Here is a 17,466-nt window from a genome sequence, read left to right as displayed (position 1 = left end):
CCATTCCCTCATTTTTTAAAAAAGTTGGTATGAACCTAAAATATAAGCCATAAATAAGTTTAAAACTGGGGCGGGGGAGGGATCACATTGACGAATTCATTGTAAAAGTTTGTATCTAGCTTTGCTTTCAAAACATGGCTTATAGAAAAAGATTTTTAAAACAGACATGATTATAACAATCACATAATGCTATTTCTATGCCTTCCTTGGGTTTTTTCTTGGCTATTTCATGGCCTTCCTTGGTTGGCTGGTTATTAATTTTCATGTTGGTTTTATTGTGTTGTCTGAATGTATCTTGCCTATTTTAAAGCAATTTCATTGGCTGCCAGTGTATTTTTAAGTTCAATACAAGGAACTGGTTAAAACCCTTCAGATTGCCAAACAAGGACCAAACGGTCTACAGAAACCTGATAGGTAATAACAATAATGCAATTTTAATGCAAGTGCCAATGCAATGAGTGCAAAAAGTGCAAGGTAAGTATTCCAATATATATACTCCAAAAATACTAGGGACTATCCATCTGCACGCATGTAGCCCCAATGCATGGAATATGGTCCATACAATACATGTATAATAACATGCATATAAATACAAAGTTCGTCTTTCAAAATGTACAGTTTCAACAGGTTGTTTCTTCTTTCTTGCAGGCAAACCTGCCAATGAAGGGCGAAGAGGGTACGACGGGAGCCAGAAGGTTGATAGGGAAGCTCCCGGGCTGTTGGCAACAGGTGCGCTAGCAATTTAGACAGCCCGTTTTGCGGTGTATTGCTTTTTCAAGCCATTCCTCTATTGCATCATCTTCTCCAAACAGCATTTTAACCAGCATTGGTAAGTTTCTTCCTGAGTCATGATCAGTGGCTTTCCTTGTCAGGGGAAGATTTTGCTCCACGCGGCAGTCCCTCATTCTTAGTCTACATTGATCCCACAACCTTAACAATCTATATTCTGAGAGCCAAGCTATAAGTAATTCATCACTTGTAGCTTGGCTCTGAGAGTCAGAAGGGGCTGTTGGGGGACTCCTGAGAAAAAATACATGTTGGTTCTGCTGATGGTACTCAGGATCCAACCCGAATCTGTACACTCAGGGGAAGTGGATCAAAGGTTAAGGGCCTTTGCTGGAAAATCAGGAGCTAAATTAATGTTGTGTTTTGTAGATAAAGAGGATAGAATTTAAAAGAACCTTCAGTCTCAGAATCAGGCATCAGGCAGACACATGAAAAATAAATGTAGGCAATCTAAAGTGGAGGCAGGCTGTGAGATGTAGGGAAGTAGCAGTGTTCTAGTGGGATCAGAATGCTAAAGGATGACCAGGGCTTTTTTTCTGGGAAAAGAGGTGGTGGAACTCAGTGGGTTGCCAGCACAGGGGGCAACTCTTGGCAGGAGGTGGTGCCCCTGGTACCACATGTGCGCATGCTCCCAGGACCAAAGATGTAACTTTGGCTCAAGTGGAACAAGGAGGGAGTTTTAAAAAGTTTAAATCACCCTTGGCAAAAATGGTCACATGGCTGGTGGCCCCGCCCCCTGATCTCCAGACAGAGGGGAATTTAGATTGCCCTCCGTGCCGCTCCAGGTTCCGGAACTCCGATCCACCACGTTCCAGCTGAAAAAAGCCCTGACAATAGTTTTATATCTGACTTTTTAATTTTAGTCGCCCTTTTAAAACGTACATTCTGAATGTCAATGAACTGTGAGTTTATATTCTCACAGCATCTCAATACATGCATGCTGATTTTTATCTAAAACGGCAGAACAAAACAATTAATCAGGAAGAAAAATAAGTCACTTGCCATACCATAAACACCTTGTGGGTCCAGAGTGCGGCCTTCATAAATTTCCTTTCGAATGCCTTCAGGCTAAAACCCAAGAATAGAAGGAAGGGGAGGAATACAATTATTCTGCATTTTTGTTTCTACTTTTCTTTTTAATACTATAATAATTTAAAAGTATTATAGATGTATGCCTGTTACACACACCCCACCTGTTTATTTTGATGTTAAAATCCCTTGGTTTCAATTGTACCGTTTGAATGAAAAAGTGACAGCATTGAAGTCAATGGGCTTAGAAGGATGCAAGCAGGATTAGGATAGCAGTACAAATTATCAACCAGCAAAAATATAATAAAAATTGTTAGCTGGCACAGAGACTGCAAAAGCAGGTACAGAAAGCAATGAATGCCTATCCCCTGGCTCAATTAATATTGGTGCTAACTGAAAAAGGAATCATAAAACTTGGGGTGAGCTTAGAATTCAGCTTTAAGGTATAACTGATTTCAATGGGCTTAGACGGAAGTAGCTCTGCTTAGGATTTCACTGTTTAAGTACCTTCCCCTAGTGTAGGAATTCTTAAACAATTGCACCTATATGCATGGGGATGCCGTAATGACCAGGCAGTGTTATATTCATCATTATATACATGTATCAAACACATTTTGGCCATAAGGCATTCCTCATTGTTTTTATTTGTTTTATACCCACCATATATTATAGGATGCCTGACCAAGTATTAAATAAACATTAAAAAGATGTAGATACTCAACCTCCCAAAAGGGTTGGCAGAGCCTTCCCGGAGGCGAAGAGGAAATTAACAAACCCTCTGAGGAGCAGTCTTTGCCAACTCAGCAGAGAGGTGAAATTGACCAAGTCTTCCGCTCTGTCTTTTGAAACAACTCTTCCCAGCGAACATTGTCTCCTTATGCTTGAGTGTTCTCGTGTAAGATTTCTTGTGTACAGAGACTCTCAGATGTATACATTTAATAGGTTTAAGTTACAAGAAGGTAGGTTTAGGCTGAATGGAGGAATATACTAATAGAACAAGTAACCCAACCATGCAACCAATTACCTATGCAGTGGGCAGGATCTCCTTCACTGGAGATTTTTAGACAGCCGTGTGCCAGGAATGCTCTTGCTCTGGATTTCCTGTACTGTACCATAGATCGGACTAGATGATTTATACGATTTTTCCAGCTCTCGGACTCGATAAATGTAATACACATACAAACATGCCACCAACATTTATTTAGTACATTTTTATTCTGCCTTTCCCCCCAAGGAGCTCAGGGCAGCATATATCATTCTCTTCTCCTCCATTTGTATCCTCCCAACAACTCTGTGAGGTAGAGAGGGCGACTGGCCCAAGGTCACCCAATGAACTTCAGTCATGGCAATGAGAATTTGTGTATCATATTTGCCTCTTTGGAGTAGGGATGTCAGTTCCTCCCCCTACATGGGGATAGGGGATCCCCCAACTCCACCTTTCACCCCCAGCCCTGCTCACCTGGCTAGTGATGGAGAAATCAGGGGTGAGGCAGGCTAGGAGCCGCCAGACCACGCATGTGCACCTGCTCCAGGGGATCCAAGGAAGCTCTGGTTGAAAACCAGAAGTGACAGGGTCTCAGCAGCAAAAATGCTATTTTGGGGGCTGGTTTTGCCTCTGCTGAGACCCTATCACTTCCTTTTCCCAATTGGAAGTGACAATATCAGGGCCTCTGGAGCACGCATACATGCGAGGAAGCCAGATCGGACTCCTCTCTTGTGACTTCCCACCCCCTACTTTGGAAGTAAGGGGGCTGGCAACCCTATTTGGGGGTAAACATGCAGGTCCTGTATCAGGATCTTTATATTTGGTCCAAATATAGGGGTCATTTTAGGTCAGGAAATCAGCTTGTAGAGGGGAAGGCTTGTCCCTTCTTTCCTCAAGATGCAGTTCCAACACAAACTACTATCCTACTTACTGATTATTTAACATGGAACCCCCATCAACTGTTTGTGGTTTGGCCAGCCAGTGCTGTATAGTAGTTAGAGCATCAGATTAGTACGTGGGAGGCTCAGATTTGAATCCTCACGCTGCCTGGAAACTTGCTAGGTGACCTTGGGCCAGTCTCACACACTCAGCCTCACCTACCTCACAGGGTTGTTGTATGGAGAAGAAGAGACTGTCATAAGCCGCTTTGGGTTCCCATTGGAGAGAAAGGCAGGGTATAAATGAAGTAAATGAATAAATAGACTGAGCTAGGAATCACAAAATAGCCATAGCTTTGCATCTCGCCTTTGCCACAAATTCATTTAGTGGCCTTAGGCAAGCCACTGTGTTGTACCCAGAGGCCCCCCCCCCCATGCCCAGTCTAGGGTTGACAACAGTTTCCTATTATGCAGATGCTGTATGGATGACAAGATAATATGAAACAATATCGGCATTGATTGAAAAATCTGCCAGAATGACTTGGTAGCAGTACATTAGACACAAGATGACGGCAAGCAGAAATCACATTTGACTGTAGTGGATAAACAGGCATGATTATGCATGATTTATCAACCACATTTTACTTTAGCTGAACACGGGCTGCAAGCTTTTAAGTAAAGGAAGCTGGATCTTACCACAACTCTTAATGTTTTCACAACAGTTTCGCTGCCTAACTCGCTTAGGAGTGTGAAGTTGACTGTGTGGAGACCTGTCTCCAGTGGAAGAATCTTGAATGTTACTAAGGCAACAGAAGAGCCCTCGATTACCCGATGGCGATCACAGCTAGTGGTCTGTATGCCGCGCTGATTCCTGGTAGTGCCTCTGAACAGACAAATTCCTTCGCCAACCGACATCCGAGTGCAAAACTGAAGCACGCACCAGAAAGAGAACATTTCGTTAGCTAGATCAATATTATGCTACAAAAAAGGAAAGCCTCAAAACGGGTGTTTTTTTTTAATGTCCTTTGAATGTCCTCATGGGGATCAAGAACCATTTTGACATCAGGGTGAATTTGTACTAACAACCTTAATAATAACCATGTGCTTATATACTGCTCTTCAGGACAATTTAACACCACACTCAGAGCAGTTTACAAAGTCAATGTCATTATTATCCCCCACAAACAGACACCCTGTGAGGCAGGTGGAGCTGAGCGAGCTCTGAGACAGTTGCGACTGACCCGAGGTCACCCAGCTGCCTACCACTTTTAACCACTACACCAAACTAACTCTAAAGTTAGTATCTTACAAGCTGTACAGGAGAAGACTTTTCTACTGACTGGAGGTTTCTCTCCAGAGGTTTGCAAGGTCACCTCTGATGAAGAGATCATTCTTCAAATGCATAAGGAGAAATTAAAGGCTTATAACCTTTTGAGGTTTTTCTCTTTTGTTGTCTCCAGCGCCCCCTCCCTGAAGCAAATGTGCTCTCAAACTTCTCAGTGCATTTGAATATTTGCTGAATTCTCTCTGGATATTTAATATGAATATTTGACTTAAATATTTGACTTCCATATTAATTAAGGTTTACATCCTTTACCTTCAGTTTACACAGTAAGGTACTAAACATCTGATAACACTTTATAACTATAAACAATTTATATTTAGTAAAGAGTCCAGTAGCACCTTTAAGACTAACCAACTTTATTGTAGCATAAGCTTTTGAGAGCCACAGCTCTCTTCATCAGATGCATGGAGAGTCATGTACATTTATTTACATTTACATGGCCCTTACTCCCTGCACCCTCTCCCCCCTCCCATCACCACCTATATATCTCTGGTCAGTTTCTTCATACCCTCCATGCATCTGAAGAAGAGAGCTGTGGCTCTCAAAAGCTTATGCTACAATAAAGTTAGTTAGTCTTAAAGGTGCTACTGGACTTGGTCTTTACTATTTTGCTACTCTAACATGGCTAACTCCTCTGGATCTATATTTAGTAAGCAACTGATAAAATTTTTGCATTTGACAGTACACAGCTGTGTGTTGAGTGATGAAATTCATATTTTACAATTGCCAGATTCAAAAGAAGAAAGAGATATTTAAATAATCGAGAGACCGTACATTTCAAATTTGAAGATAAAAGGTTCAAATCCATATTAATCAACATATTTGAGATGTTGCATTCCAGTTCAGAAGGGTAGAGTTGAAACACTGGCATGCAAAAAACCTTTCAATGAAGGGTGTTCTCAGTAACATTTCTAGTTAAAGAGGCTTACCAGTGCCCCCACCCCCAGTAAACTCTTATTGGCCCTCCTCCCTGGTTGTGTGTGTGTTTGTTTATAAATCTGTATGTTTTCATTGCATTTATATATGCAATTTAAATGTTATTTTAATGTTTTAATGATCTGCTGTTCATTGCCCAGGTGACCCAATTTGGGGGTGGGGGAGGTGGCATATGAATGTTTTAAATAAATAAATAAATAAATACCTTGCTTTTGAGATTTCTGTAATTGTAAAGGGATCCTCTCAATTCAATTTGTTCTCCACGGACAACAGAGTAAGGAACATTCACACTTAAGAACAGGTTTTTGACTACCTCCACTTGAAGTGCATCAGCAACACATAAACCTGTGTAAACGAAACATTAAAGAATATCCTCGGTATTTACAAAGGGTTTGCTTTAAAAACTTGCAGGTGACCTCTGTGACCAGAGCAAGCAGAAAGCAAGTATGGGCAAAGACTAGTTTAGGAGCATGGAAATCGTGTTGGGTACAAGAGCCAAATCTAGAGGACTCATAGGGAAAGGTAGTCCCCTGTGCAAGCACTGAATCATTACTGACCTATAGGGGGATGTCACATCACGATGTTTTCTCGACAGACTTTTTGTAATGGGGTGGTTTGCCATTGCCTTCCCCAGTCATCTACAGTTTACTGTGGTGGGTGCAAGACTCATATCTAGAGGACTGACTCATACTGCTGGCTAATTGCAGGAGCTGATGTTTAAAACCCAATACCACTCTCTGAACACTTTGCCTTGTAGAGGAGACAGTCACAGCCTCAGGCCATGTGGGTCTTGTTTTGTACCCCAGACCCCACCGCCAGCTGCAGTGAACATCTCATGCTAGCTTTTTAACACACATGCACCCCAACAAATTGTCTCATTTCATGTGCAAACTCTCCCTTGGGCACCAAAAATGAATGAGGACTCATTTACATACCTTTATCTGAAATGCCAACACCCTGTATTTCCCACGTGGTGAGAGAATCAGGAAGGGTCACAGAAAGAGCCTTCAAGCTGTGTAAAAGTTTTCACAGAAATTGAATAGTTGAGATACTTTCAGCCTCATGACTGTTCATCAGTGGCATAAGAGAGCTGGGCCGATTCCAGACGGCCCCCTGCCTTGCGAAACGTCACGCGTCGTCGCGCAGAAAACGTGAAATATCGCGTTTTCTCGCGCGAGTTTTGCGCGATGTCGCGCAAAACTCGCGCGAGAAAACGCGATATTTCACGTTTTCTGCGCGACGACGCGCGACGTTTCGCAAGGCGGCGGGCCGTCTGGAATCGGCCCTGGTTTATAGATTCCATTCAGGGAGTTTAACTATGGCTTAGTGTGATGTCCGAACTGACAAACTATCGTTTGTGAGTGGCCAGCAAACCAAGATCATAAACCATGTCTTGAAGTGGGCTTTTGAACAATGATTTGTGAAAAGTGGGTTTTTTTGTGATGTCTGCATTGACAAACCACCGATGCTTAATCTTTGGAAGACACTGGCTGTAAGGAACAGGCCATTGGGCAGGTGAAAAATTAAAGCAGACAGTTCTAAACCACACTTTGCTTCCTTGCTGGAATCTCAGACCATGAGATGCTACCAGCCATTCTCTAAGTACCCTGAATATACCTTTAAACTGCTTAAAAATTGCTTTGCACTTTTAAGGGTTCTGCTGATAATATTTCTGTTTACTCTTGATTATTTGATGCTGCAGACTTTACTAGCCCTTTTAATTTCTTCCAGACTTTACTAGCTCTTTTAAATTTCTTGCTGGTTTTTAGTCTTTGATCTTATACTGTATATGTTTTAAAGATGTATTTTGTTTTATTATTTTCAACTGTCTAGGATGCCAAGTCTAGATAAGAGTACAGAACACGAACAAAAAATTAAAACAAATTCCCTGGGCCCTGGTCCAGACACCAAAAGAATAACAGCAGCAACAAGAACAGTATGCTTATATATCACCCTTCTTGACAGATAAGTGCCATAATCAGAGTAGTGAACAAAGTCAGTGTTATCATTATCCCCACAATCTAGCTGGGACCAAGAGGAGTGGCTTACCCAAGGCCACTCACTGAGCTCATGGAAGTAGTGGGAGTCGAACTAGCAGAATGCTGATTCACAGTCCAACCACTTGATCACTGTGGAGTCAGATTTCATAATAAATTTGTCATCTTCTACCAAAAAGTGTTATAGTGTGTGTATACACACACACACACACATACACACACACGCATAGTATGGCATACATCTATTTTTTCCATTGGTGAAAGGCATTTCTGCCATTGAAAAAAAGATTTTCACTGATTTCCTGCTCCTACAGGAGTTCCCCAGTACAACCTCATAGGGCACAGAAAGCTGCAGTCGAAAGTTTCCTTGCACTAAATAAGATCGAATCCAATATCAACCAAAGATATGTAACATTAAAGCATCGAATATGCTGATTTCTTTGTGGCCACTGTGTAGTCTTAGCAGCAGTCAGCCTATTCCCCAGACCCTACTCTAAGGGCTGATGAAGGAATTGACATGAGAGACTCAGGCACCTGGATCCAAGGATTTATTTTCCCATAAATTTGGAGAAGAAAATTATATAGGAGGCACAGGAGGAAAGAGTTAATCACCATTCCCTAACAGTCATGAACTGGAAATTTAGCATGCTAAAAAAACCATGTAGGAGTCTTTCGAATCAAGCCTGATTTGGCTCTGAGAGTTAGACCTTTGTCCCAACCATGCCATCTCTTTTACCTGAAACAACCACAAGGAGCTGTTTAGTCATCGGCTGGGGAAACTGACACATATGTACTTGTGCAGGTCACAACAGGACCAACAGTGGCTCCCCGGGGCTATTCCACGTGAGAAAAACAGCTTGGGGGATGGTCTAAACACCCATTTCCCTCAGTCCCAGTCCTGATTAGGGCTGCAAACTGGAAAGTTCTGAGCTCACACAACACATCTGTGACCTGACCAGACGGTGTACCCAGGAAAAACATAATGTGTGTTTAGGCCTTGTGGCAGCATTCTAAGGGCTGAACTAGAAATGATGTCTACCACAAGTTGAGGGTGAGAGCCAAGCTACAAGTGACGGCTTACACAGGTTGGACACTTGTCAGCTTCCTTCAAGTTTTGATGGAAAATGTAGGCGTCCTGGTTTTACAGCTTGGCTCTCCATTACAGCTGCAAGGCCAGGATGCCTACATTTCCCATCAAAACTTGAGGGAAGCTGACAAGTGTCCAACCTGTGTCAGGCGTCACTTATAGCTTGGCTTTGAGAGGATCTGTCACAGACAGAAGTGACATTGAGGAACTAACATTCTCAAGAGCTCTGGGGCCCGATTTGGCTTGGGAATGCAGTATCAGGGGAAGAGGGGCTTCAGCCTCCCCCACTTGCAATTTTTCTGAGCCCAAATCCTTATTTTCTCACTTGGGAAAATGGCATAGGAGAAAAGGCTGAAGCCTCTCCTCTTCCCAGGCCAGTATCCTCAAGCCAAACAGCCTCAGAGTGCTTAGGAATGTTAGTCCCCTGACAGATTCCCCAACCCAACCCACCTTGTGGCAGATGCTACATCTAGCTTGGCCCTAGGCCTACTAAGAAATAGGTAACTGCCTTTAGATTCTGTTCTACAGCTGAAATTGAAATTATAGAATCTTATATGCAATACCGTACCTAGCAACGTGGTGCACTTCCCAGAGCCAGCTTTCAGGAAAATAGCTTCGGACTACTGGCTCATCTGAATCCAAGATTGCTTCAATATCTGGAAAAAAAAATTCTAAAAATGTCTACCCAGCCAGCCATATGCAGCATCCTCAAATATCACCTCCTTTCCTCTAAGCTGACTGTCCGGTGTTAGGATGATGACTCAGAATGGATAAGTGACATTTTCCCTCATGGATGTTCATTGTTACTTCTGTGGTTCTGTCAACTATTCAAAGAGACTTGGAGAAGATGACCCCTTCTAGTTGAGGGTGAAGGGAAGAAGTGAGTGTGTCAACAACAACAACATTCGATATACCACCCTTCAGGACAACTTAATGCCACATTCAGCACACTTTACAAAGTGTGTTATTATTATCCTCACAACAATCACCCTGTGAGGTGGGTAGGGCTGAGAGAGCTCTGGAAGAGCTGTGACTGACCCAAGGTCATCCAGCTGGCTTCAAGCGGAGGAGTGGGGAATCAAACCCAGTTCTCCAGATTAGAGTCCTGCTGCTCCCAGTCTTAACCACTACACCAAACTGGCTCTCAAGCAGTTTCCAGTTTGGGAACACATGCTATGAGCTAACTGAAACACCAGGGGATGCAAAATCTCCCTGTCTCCTTGGGATCTCATGTAAGGTCAGCATACAGGTGTCTCTTGGCCTCCACCATTGCTCTACAGGCATAGTTATAAATAAAGCAAATGTTACACAAAACACCATTAAGATTCTAGTGTTCTCTCCTTCAAAGGGTATCCAAGTAGTACTGCCTGGAACTTCTCTTCACTCAAAGCAATGGGGAGTGAATTAACATGATGATTTGGGTTGTCTTAAAAGGGAAATAAATAGCTATGAACCAAACTGCGTATTTGACAAGTTTTGCTAATTCCCCTAAACATATATATGAGGCCTGCACTGATTCGTCTGGGCTTTTGCAAAAGGAATTGGACAGTGAACTCAATGATGGCAGTAAGAATTTGACAGCTTGGAATAAAGAAAAGTTTTTAAGACTTATAAGTCTTGCTTTTTTAAATCCACTCTTAAGCAATTAATCAACCTTTAAACCAAACACACAGCATTTTTTTAACATCACTGATGTTAAAACAGAAAGCCAGAGCAATTTAGCAGGAGCTGATCTAACACAGTCCTAACACAAATGTAAAACAGGGTGCAAGTGTATAACTAACCTCTCCCAAATCACCACCTCAATGAGCAGCGTTCAAACAACATTAAACACACACACACAAACACACACACAAGGAAGGCATTTGTTTAAAATACTGGCATAAAATGGGAAATCCCTGGCTCAAATCTCAGGTCAGCCACAAAGTCACTACATGACTTGTCGAAGGCTTTCACGGCCGGAGAACGATGGTTGTTGGGGGTTTTCCGGGCAATACAGCCCGGAAAACCCCCAACAACCATCACTACATGACCTTAGGCAAATTATTCTCTCCGCTTTGGTTCCCTGTTTGCATCATGGATTATAATAACAACAACAACAACAACAACAATATTCGATTTATATACCACCCTTCAGGACAACTTAATACCCACTCAGAGCAGTTTACAAAGCATGTCATTATTATCCCCACAACAAAACACCCTGTGAGGTCAGTGGGGCTGAGAGAGCTCCAGGGAATGGTGACTAGCCCAAGGTCACCCAGCTGGCTTCAAGTGGAAGAGTGGGGAATCAAACCCAGCTCTCCAGATTAGAGTCCCACGCTCTTAACCACTACACCAAACTGGCTCTCAAGAGAAATACAGGAATTCTAGCCTAACCTATTGGGATATCATAAGAATTAGTGAAATAATCAGGGCTTTTTTTTCTGGGAAAAGAGGTGGTGGAACTCAGTGGGTTGCCCACGGAGAAAATGGTCACATGGCTGGTGGCCCTGCCCCCTGATCTCCAGACAGAGGGGAGTTTAGAGCTGAGCGGCGCGGAGGGCAATCTCAACTCCCCTCTGTCTGGAGATCAGGGGGGCGGGGTTACCAGCCATGTGACCATTTTCAAGAGGTTCTGGAACTCCGTTCCACCACGTTCCTGCTGAAAAAAAGCCCTGGAAATAATGTATGTGAAGCTATCTTGATCATTCAAAAACATTATACACATGCCTGTAGTTTAAGATCTTCTGTGGTTGGCTTTGTCTATATGCCAGCTCTGCAGGAGGAAAGACTGGTCGGCATACAGGAAAGGGCCTTCTCTGTGGTGGCTCCCAGGAGGTCCTGACTTCCGTTTTATTAATGGCCTTCAGGAGATTAATTAAAATAAATGATTATTCAAAGCTGACCTGATATGCCAGCAGGGTTTTGTTTTTGTTTTTTGTAGGCTTCTGATGTATATGTGTTTTATGCGGAGGGAGGCGGGGAGGAAAGCAATACTGCTATTTAAGGTTTTTCGTTAAGCTGGGTTGAACTCTAGTAGTGTCTTTTTAACTGCTGTTTGGTTTGTTGTCTGGCTTTTGCTTTAATAGTTTAATTTATTAATAGCTCACTTAATGTATTAATAGTTTATTTTTATGTATATGTTGTTGGTTTTATCTTTAAAAGCTTATTGCATAAAGCACTGAATACTTTTTAAAGTAGAAAGGTGGAATATCAATGTTATAAAAATATATACCTGTGCTACATGGTATTACTGTATTTTGAGGGCATTTATAGTTTCTCTTAACTAAACAGAACAGATTATGGAGGACTGCATTTTTCCATGCTTTCAACAAAAGGAGATACACAAAGTTTGACTGGGATTTGCACAACAGACCCACAGCAGTCATTCATCTGGACTAGGACAACCCTAGCTGATCCGGCTAATTCGTGGTCTGCTGTTTTATCAACACAGTTACTGTGTGGCTTGTAGTTGGTATTTATGATGACTCAGCATGTCTGACTCCTCAGACATGCTCCTCATTGGGAGCACCTGCAAATGCTTTGCCTGTTTGAGGGATGGAGTGCAAAATTAATAACAATGCCAGTGGCACTGAACTCTTTTGGTTGCTTCTTTCTGGATTTTAAAAGATGATTAATCAATCTGCTGGTTGAACCATTCATTCACTTTTCTGCCCACGCTTCTGAACTTTGCTTTAAATTCCTACATGAAACAACTGTAGATTCCAATTAGTGTCAGGACGTGACTTACGCATTCTTGCCAGTACTAAAATTTTGTGTGGCTCAGTTTGACGCAGCTTGTTTGCAAATTCACAACAGTCCGTGAAGGCTTTTATACACACTGGTACACTCTTAATACGGCTGGCTCTTTCGCTGCATGTCTGTGAGATAGGATACTCTGCTGCTCCCGATCTGCAACACTTCTGAACTTCTTTGTGTCTATAGCGAGATACTGAAACAACAGGAAGCATTCGAATGTCTGTTTTCTGTGGCACAGCAGTCTTTCTATTAGATATATTTCAATTAGTCATGAATAATAAAAAGGAATTAAGATGACAATAACAACAACAACAACAACATTCAATTTATATACCACCCTTCAGGATGACTTAAGACCCACTCGGAGCGGTTTACAAAGTATGTTATTATTATCCCCACAACAAATCACCCTGTGAGGTGGGTGGGGCTGAGAGAGCTCCAGAGAGCCGTGACTAGCCCAAGGTCACCCAGCTGGCTTCAAGTGGCATGGTGGGGAATCAAACCCAGCTCTCCAGATTAGAGTCCCGCACTCTTAACCACTACACCAAACTGGCTATGAAGAGGAAGCCCATAAATTTAATAATTCAACATATTAATACTAGATATGTGAACAAGAAAAGAAACAAAACAGCAGACTTAATTAACAGGCAACTTTGGAAAGAGGGAAGAACAGATTGGCCTCATCCGAGCCATGGAAGTTTATTGTGCTTATGTATGAACCTAGGAAGCTGAGCCCAGAACTACCTAGTCTTGACTGACACTCCAAGGTGTTTCCCAGGCTTCCTACCTGAGATCACACTTTCCCAACCTGGCACTCACCTGATTAAAACCTGCTTAGCTTTAACTATACTGCAACATCTGTTGACCAAAACCAGTCTTTGATAGGACAGCATCCCATTTCAAACGCCCCCCACAGCAGAAGTCTTAACCATTCTGGGTGCCGCGGGTGCCCCTTCATCCATTCTGTCGAAAGCCAGGCCTATGTGCCTCATACCAAATTGCTGTAGTCATAGCAACAGGAACCTGTGAAGAACTGGAACTGGGATCAGGGAAGAAACGCTGTGAAAAGTGAATGCTGCTAAGTAAAACTGCTGGCAAAGGGAAATTAGGGAATACCTTTTTTCTCAATTTCCTCGCTGATGGTGGACCTTACTGATCTCACAATGGCATGACAAGCTTCATCTGTCGGAACAAATAAAGAGGAAGAACGACAACGATAAGAATGGTTTCGTAAAGCTGTCGACAAAACACACATTTAGTGAGCGCTTTTGAAACAAACCACCCTCTCTTTGGTCAACAGCCGGAACCGAGAGCAACTTACTAAAACTGCGGTTCGTTTCCAAAACCTGCCTAAATAAAGGAATCCCCTTTGGCTTTGTTGGAAAGATTCATCTATGCACACGCACAGAAGCCTCTTCAAAAAGTCATAATTACTCATTCCAGTCATCCCCCCACCTCAAAGCAGAATGCAATTATTGTTTTTTTTAATGGCACTTCACACTACCCAGCTCAGCAATCAGATACAAACACACACAGCAAATCTTACTAGGATATCCGCTACTGACACAGTTTAATCCTCAATGTAACCATCATGATTTAGGAAGTGGTTGTTTTCAAAGGGAGCACATTTTGCACCTTTGCAGTTAAAAATGCTAGGGGAAAGCACCTGCTTCTTTTGAGTCCTCTGCATTGGCATTGGTTAGAAAAGTGAGACCGGCCTTTCGGAAGACGTCTACATTGTTCTCTCCTCCACCAGCACCACAGCCCAGATCGCTGTTCTCCAGCTGCAAAAGAGCCTGTTGGAAAAGGATGGGGCTAAGAACTTTGGTAGGATAGGATAAATTCCGCTTCATCTGAACAGGGGTATTGCAGACAGTTCCTTGCATCAGGCATAAAGCTGTAAATCACTTGCAAGAAATGGCAGTGACAAATGCTACCACTTGTTACTCTGGCCATTTCCACTTGGGTTATCTGCCCTGGGCTCCCTTTTGCTGAGAAGCAGGGTTTTCCCCTCTGCCTCCTCTGAAGCATTGTGGTACATTTATGAATCTCCAGGGGTTTCCCCAGCTTTTCTCCAATATTTCTCAAACCTGCTTTGCTGCAAAATTTTGGGAAAGATGGCAGTAAAGCCTGGGTGGCATCCATTTCCCCTGATCCTGTCTTTGCAGCAGCCACTTCCTCCCCACGCCCACCAGGCACGTTTTTAAAAAGGAATTAATTTTAAAAGCAATTGACTACCATAGCAATAGAACCTTACACTAAAATGTGTAGAAGATAGTAGAAGAAGAGTTGTTGTTGTTATCTGAATTCCCAGCTTGCATTTTTAAAAAGTCTCTAGCCCATTTTGTTACAGAGATATAAGTGCCAAGGCATATCTTCACAATGAACGGGGCTAGTAGAGACTCTTTTAAAATGTCAGCTGGGAATTCGGAAAACCTGTTACACATACTGTTAAAATATTATATTGCTATAACGATATTTGATGGCAGATTTTTTTAAAAATGGAAAAAAACTCAGTAGCCTGGGGGAAGGGGCATGGCTGCTGTTGGAAGACTGGGGCACGGAAATGCCAAGGAAACCTGCCATGTGGAAGCACCATTGCCGCTGCACTGTATTGGCTGATTCACCAGCAACAGGGAAACCACACAAGCCTGTTCCCATGCAGAAAACACCTCTGACACCCACAACCTCCTTGAGTAGTGAAATTTGGCAGGGCCAGTGCTTCCCAGATCAGGTTAGGTGACACAGAGAGATTACTGAAGACTTGTGGTAACTTACAATGTTTGATTTATTTATAAACAAGGCAGGCCCACAAACAGCACGTCGGGTAGTTAGGCCTTCAGTTGCTTACCTTCACCACGCACTTTTCCTCAATGTAAGAAAAATGTCATGTATGAAGAGACAGACAGCAAGATTTAAGAGCAAGCTTCTCGTCTCCCCCACCCTATACATCCTTTTGCTTCTCAGAGCCAAGCTACAAGTGATGCCTGACACAGGTTGGACACGTGTCAGCTTCCCTCAAGTTTTGATGGGAAATGTAGGCATCCTGGTCTTGCAGCTGTAATGGAGAGCCAAGCTGTAAAACCAGGACGCCTACATTTCCCATCAAAACTTGAGGGAAGCTGACAAGTGTCCAACCTGTGTAAGGCGTCACTTGTAGCTTGGCTCTCAGCTGGAAGTGTGTCACTCTCTCCAAGATAGGATGTTTCATTCAAAAACACAAAGAACCATTAGGTTTCTTTGATTGAACAATAGCCAGTGGTGACACTGGTCAAAAGTGAAATAACATATAATCTTTGAGTGGCCCAAATACAAGAATGTAACAGAATGCTTGCTACCAATTGGGGGTGCCTCCCCCAAATGAATGTCCCGTAACTTTTTCCATGGGCCTCTTCTTTCTTCCTGTTATCCCATAAATTGCCTTGTCCATGGCCGATAAAGCAATGAAAGAGCCAAACTGGGACTTCATGGAAAGTGATACGACCTGTCCTGGCTTGTATGATGTCTGGCCTTTTGTTAACCGAACCTGCATAGGTTAAAAACAGACATGATTCACTAAAGGAAATTCCCTGATTTCGATGCACTGTCAATCATGACAAGCTTGCTCTGGATCATGTCCATATTTTAAATAAAATGCACAGAGCACCTAACATATAAAGAACAGTTACTCACCTCAATGTTGTTCCCACATTTTTGTTCTATATTTAACCAGACAGAATCAGCTACCAGCTCTGCAGTGCCTTCTCCTGTAACTATGTAATAGACGAGAAGACGAGCCGAAGGCACCATTTCATGAGTTAGTTGAAAAGTTAGGCTTTGATAAACAGAGTCTTTAATCTTATCCTGAGTCCCATAGCTTACTATTTTCCCTTTGGATAAGATCTAAAAGAACAGGGGAAAGAAAGTACATTGAAAATGACAATCTGTGACACCTTCAAGAATAATAAAAAAAACAGCCCTGAATGCATTTAACTTTGATATTCCTAGTGGAGTGCACATATATTTAGTTTATTTCTTATAGTCTTGTACAGTACAATTTACTGTTTCTGCAGTACCATGTAACATCTGCTAACGCCTCACTTTGCCAATTGCTAGAACCAGACCTGGAAAGATATCTTTATATATAAAAAAGGGAAACAGTGTTTCTGACGACGCGCTTTTATTCTGGTGTGCCTGTGCAGGAGCACCAGGCTAAAAAGTGCATCCTGGCTAATGCAGCCTCCAGAGGGAGCCGCCACTGCAGGAATCCCAGTGTCCCCAGGTTTTCTAGGGCCCTTTTTTTAAAAAAACAGGCTCTGTTGCTAGTAGATTTATATTTATTTTATTCATTTATACACCACTTGATGCATAGATGGGAAGCAATGGTCAACAGTTAAAATAAGCATGTTTTTAAAAAACTATTAGCATCATTTTTTACTCAGATGGGAGGGCTGCATTGTAGGGATGGGGTCTCAGGTGCTTCACTAACAAGTTGGGGATCACAGACTTCGTCACCATTTTTGCCTCATATATTATCTGCTGCTTTAAATATGTACTCCTATGTACTCATATATTGGCTGATTCCGCACACGTTGGATAATGCACTTTCAATGCACTTTATCAATTGTTTGAGGTGGATTTTTTGTTCCGCACACAAAAAAATCTGTTCCAAATGATCTATAAAGAGGATTGGAAGTGCATTA

General features: G+C 42.4%; 1 protein-coding gene across 1 annotated transcript in view; it reads right to left on the bottom strand.

Moving 5' to 3' along the window:
* Nucleotides 1-17,466, bottom strand: part of C5 (complement C5) — an 82,942-nt gene that overhangs the window by 32,537 nt on the left and 32,939 nt on the right. Inside the window, exons 13-22 of the mRNA XM_054998491.1 lie at nt 16,457-16,666; nt 16,161-16,310; nt 14,451-14,580; nt 13,901-13,966; nt 12,777-12,977; nt 9,612-9,699; nt 6,895-6,971; nt 6,165-6,304; nt 4,375-4,605; nt 1,794-1,854 (exon numbers count right to left, since the gene is read on the bottom strand). Coding sequence (XP_054854466.1) covers nt 1,794-1,854; nt 4,375-4,605; nt 6,165-6,304; nt 6,895-6,971; nt 9,612-9,699; nt 12,777-12,977; nt 13,901-13,966; nt 14,451-14,580; nt 16,161-16,310; nt 16,457-16,666 — 1,354 coding nt within the window. The remainder of the gene's footprint in view (nt 1-1,793; nt 1,855-4,374; nt 4,606-6,164; nt 6,305-6,894; nt 6,972-9,611; nt 9,700-12,776; nt 12,978-13,900; nt 13,967-14,450; nt 14,581-16,160; nt 16,311-16,456; nt 16,667-17,466) is intronic.

The sequence above is a fragment of the Eublepharis macularius genome, chromosome 14 (genome assembly GCF_028583425.1).
Source record: "Eublepharis macularius isolate TG4126 chromosome 14, MPM_Emac_v1.0, whole genome shotgun sequence".
In the NCBI taxonomy this organism is placed as follows: Eukaryota; Metazoa; Chordata; class Lepidosauria; order Squamata; family Eublepharidae; genus Eublepharis; species Eublepharis macularius.
Note: the sequence above shows the minus strand (reverse complement) of the source record. Positions and strands in the feature narration are given on the sequence as shown.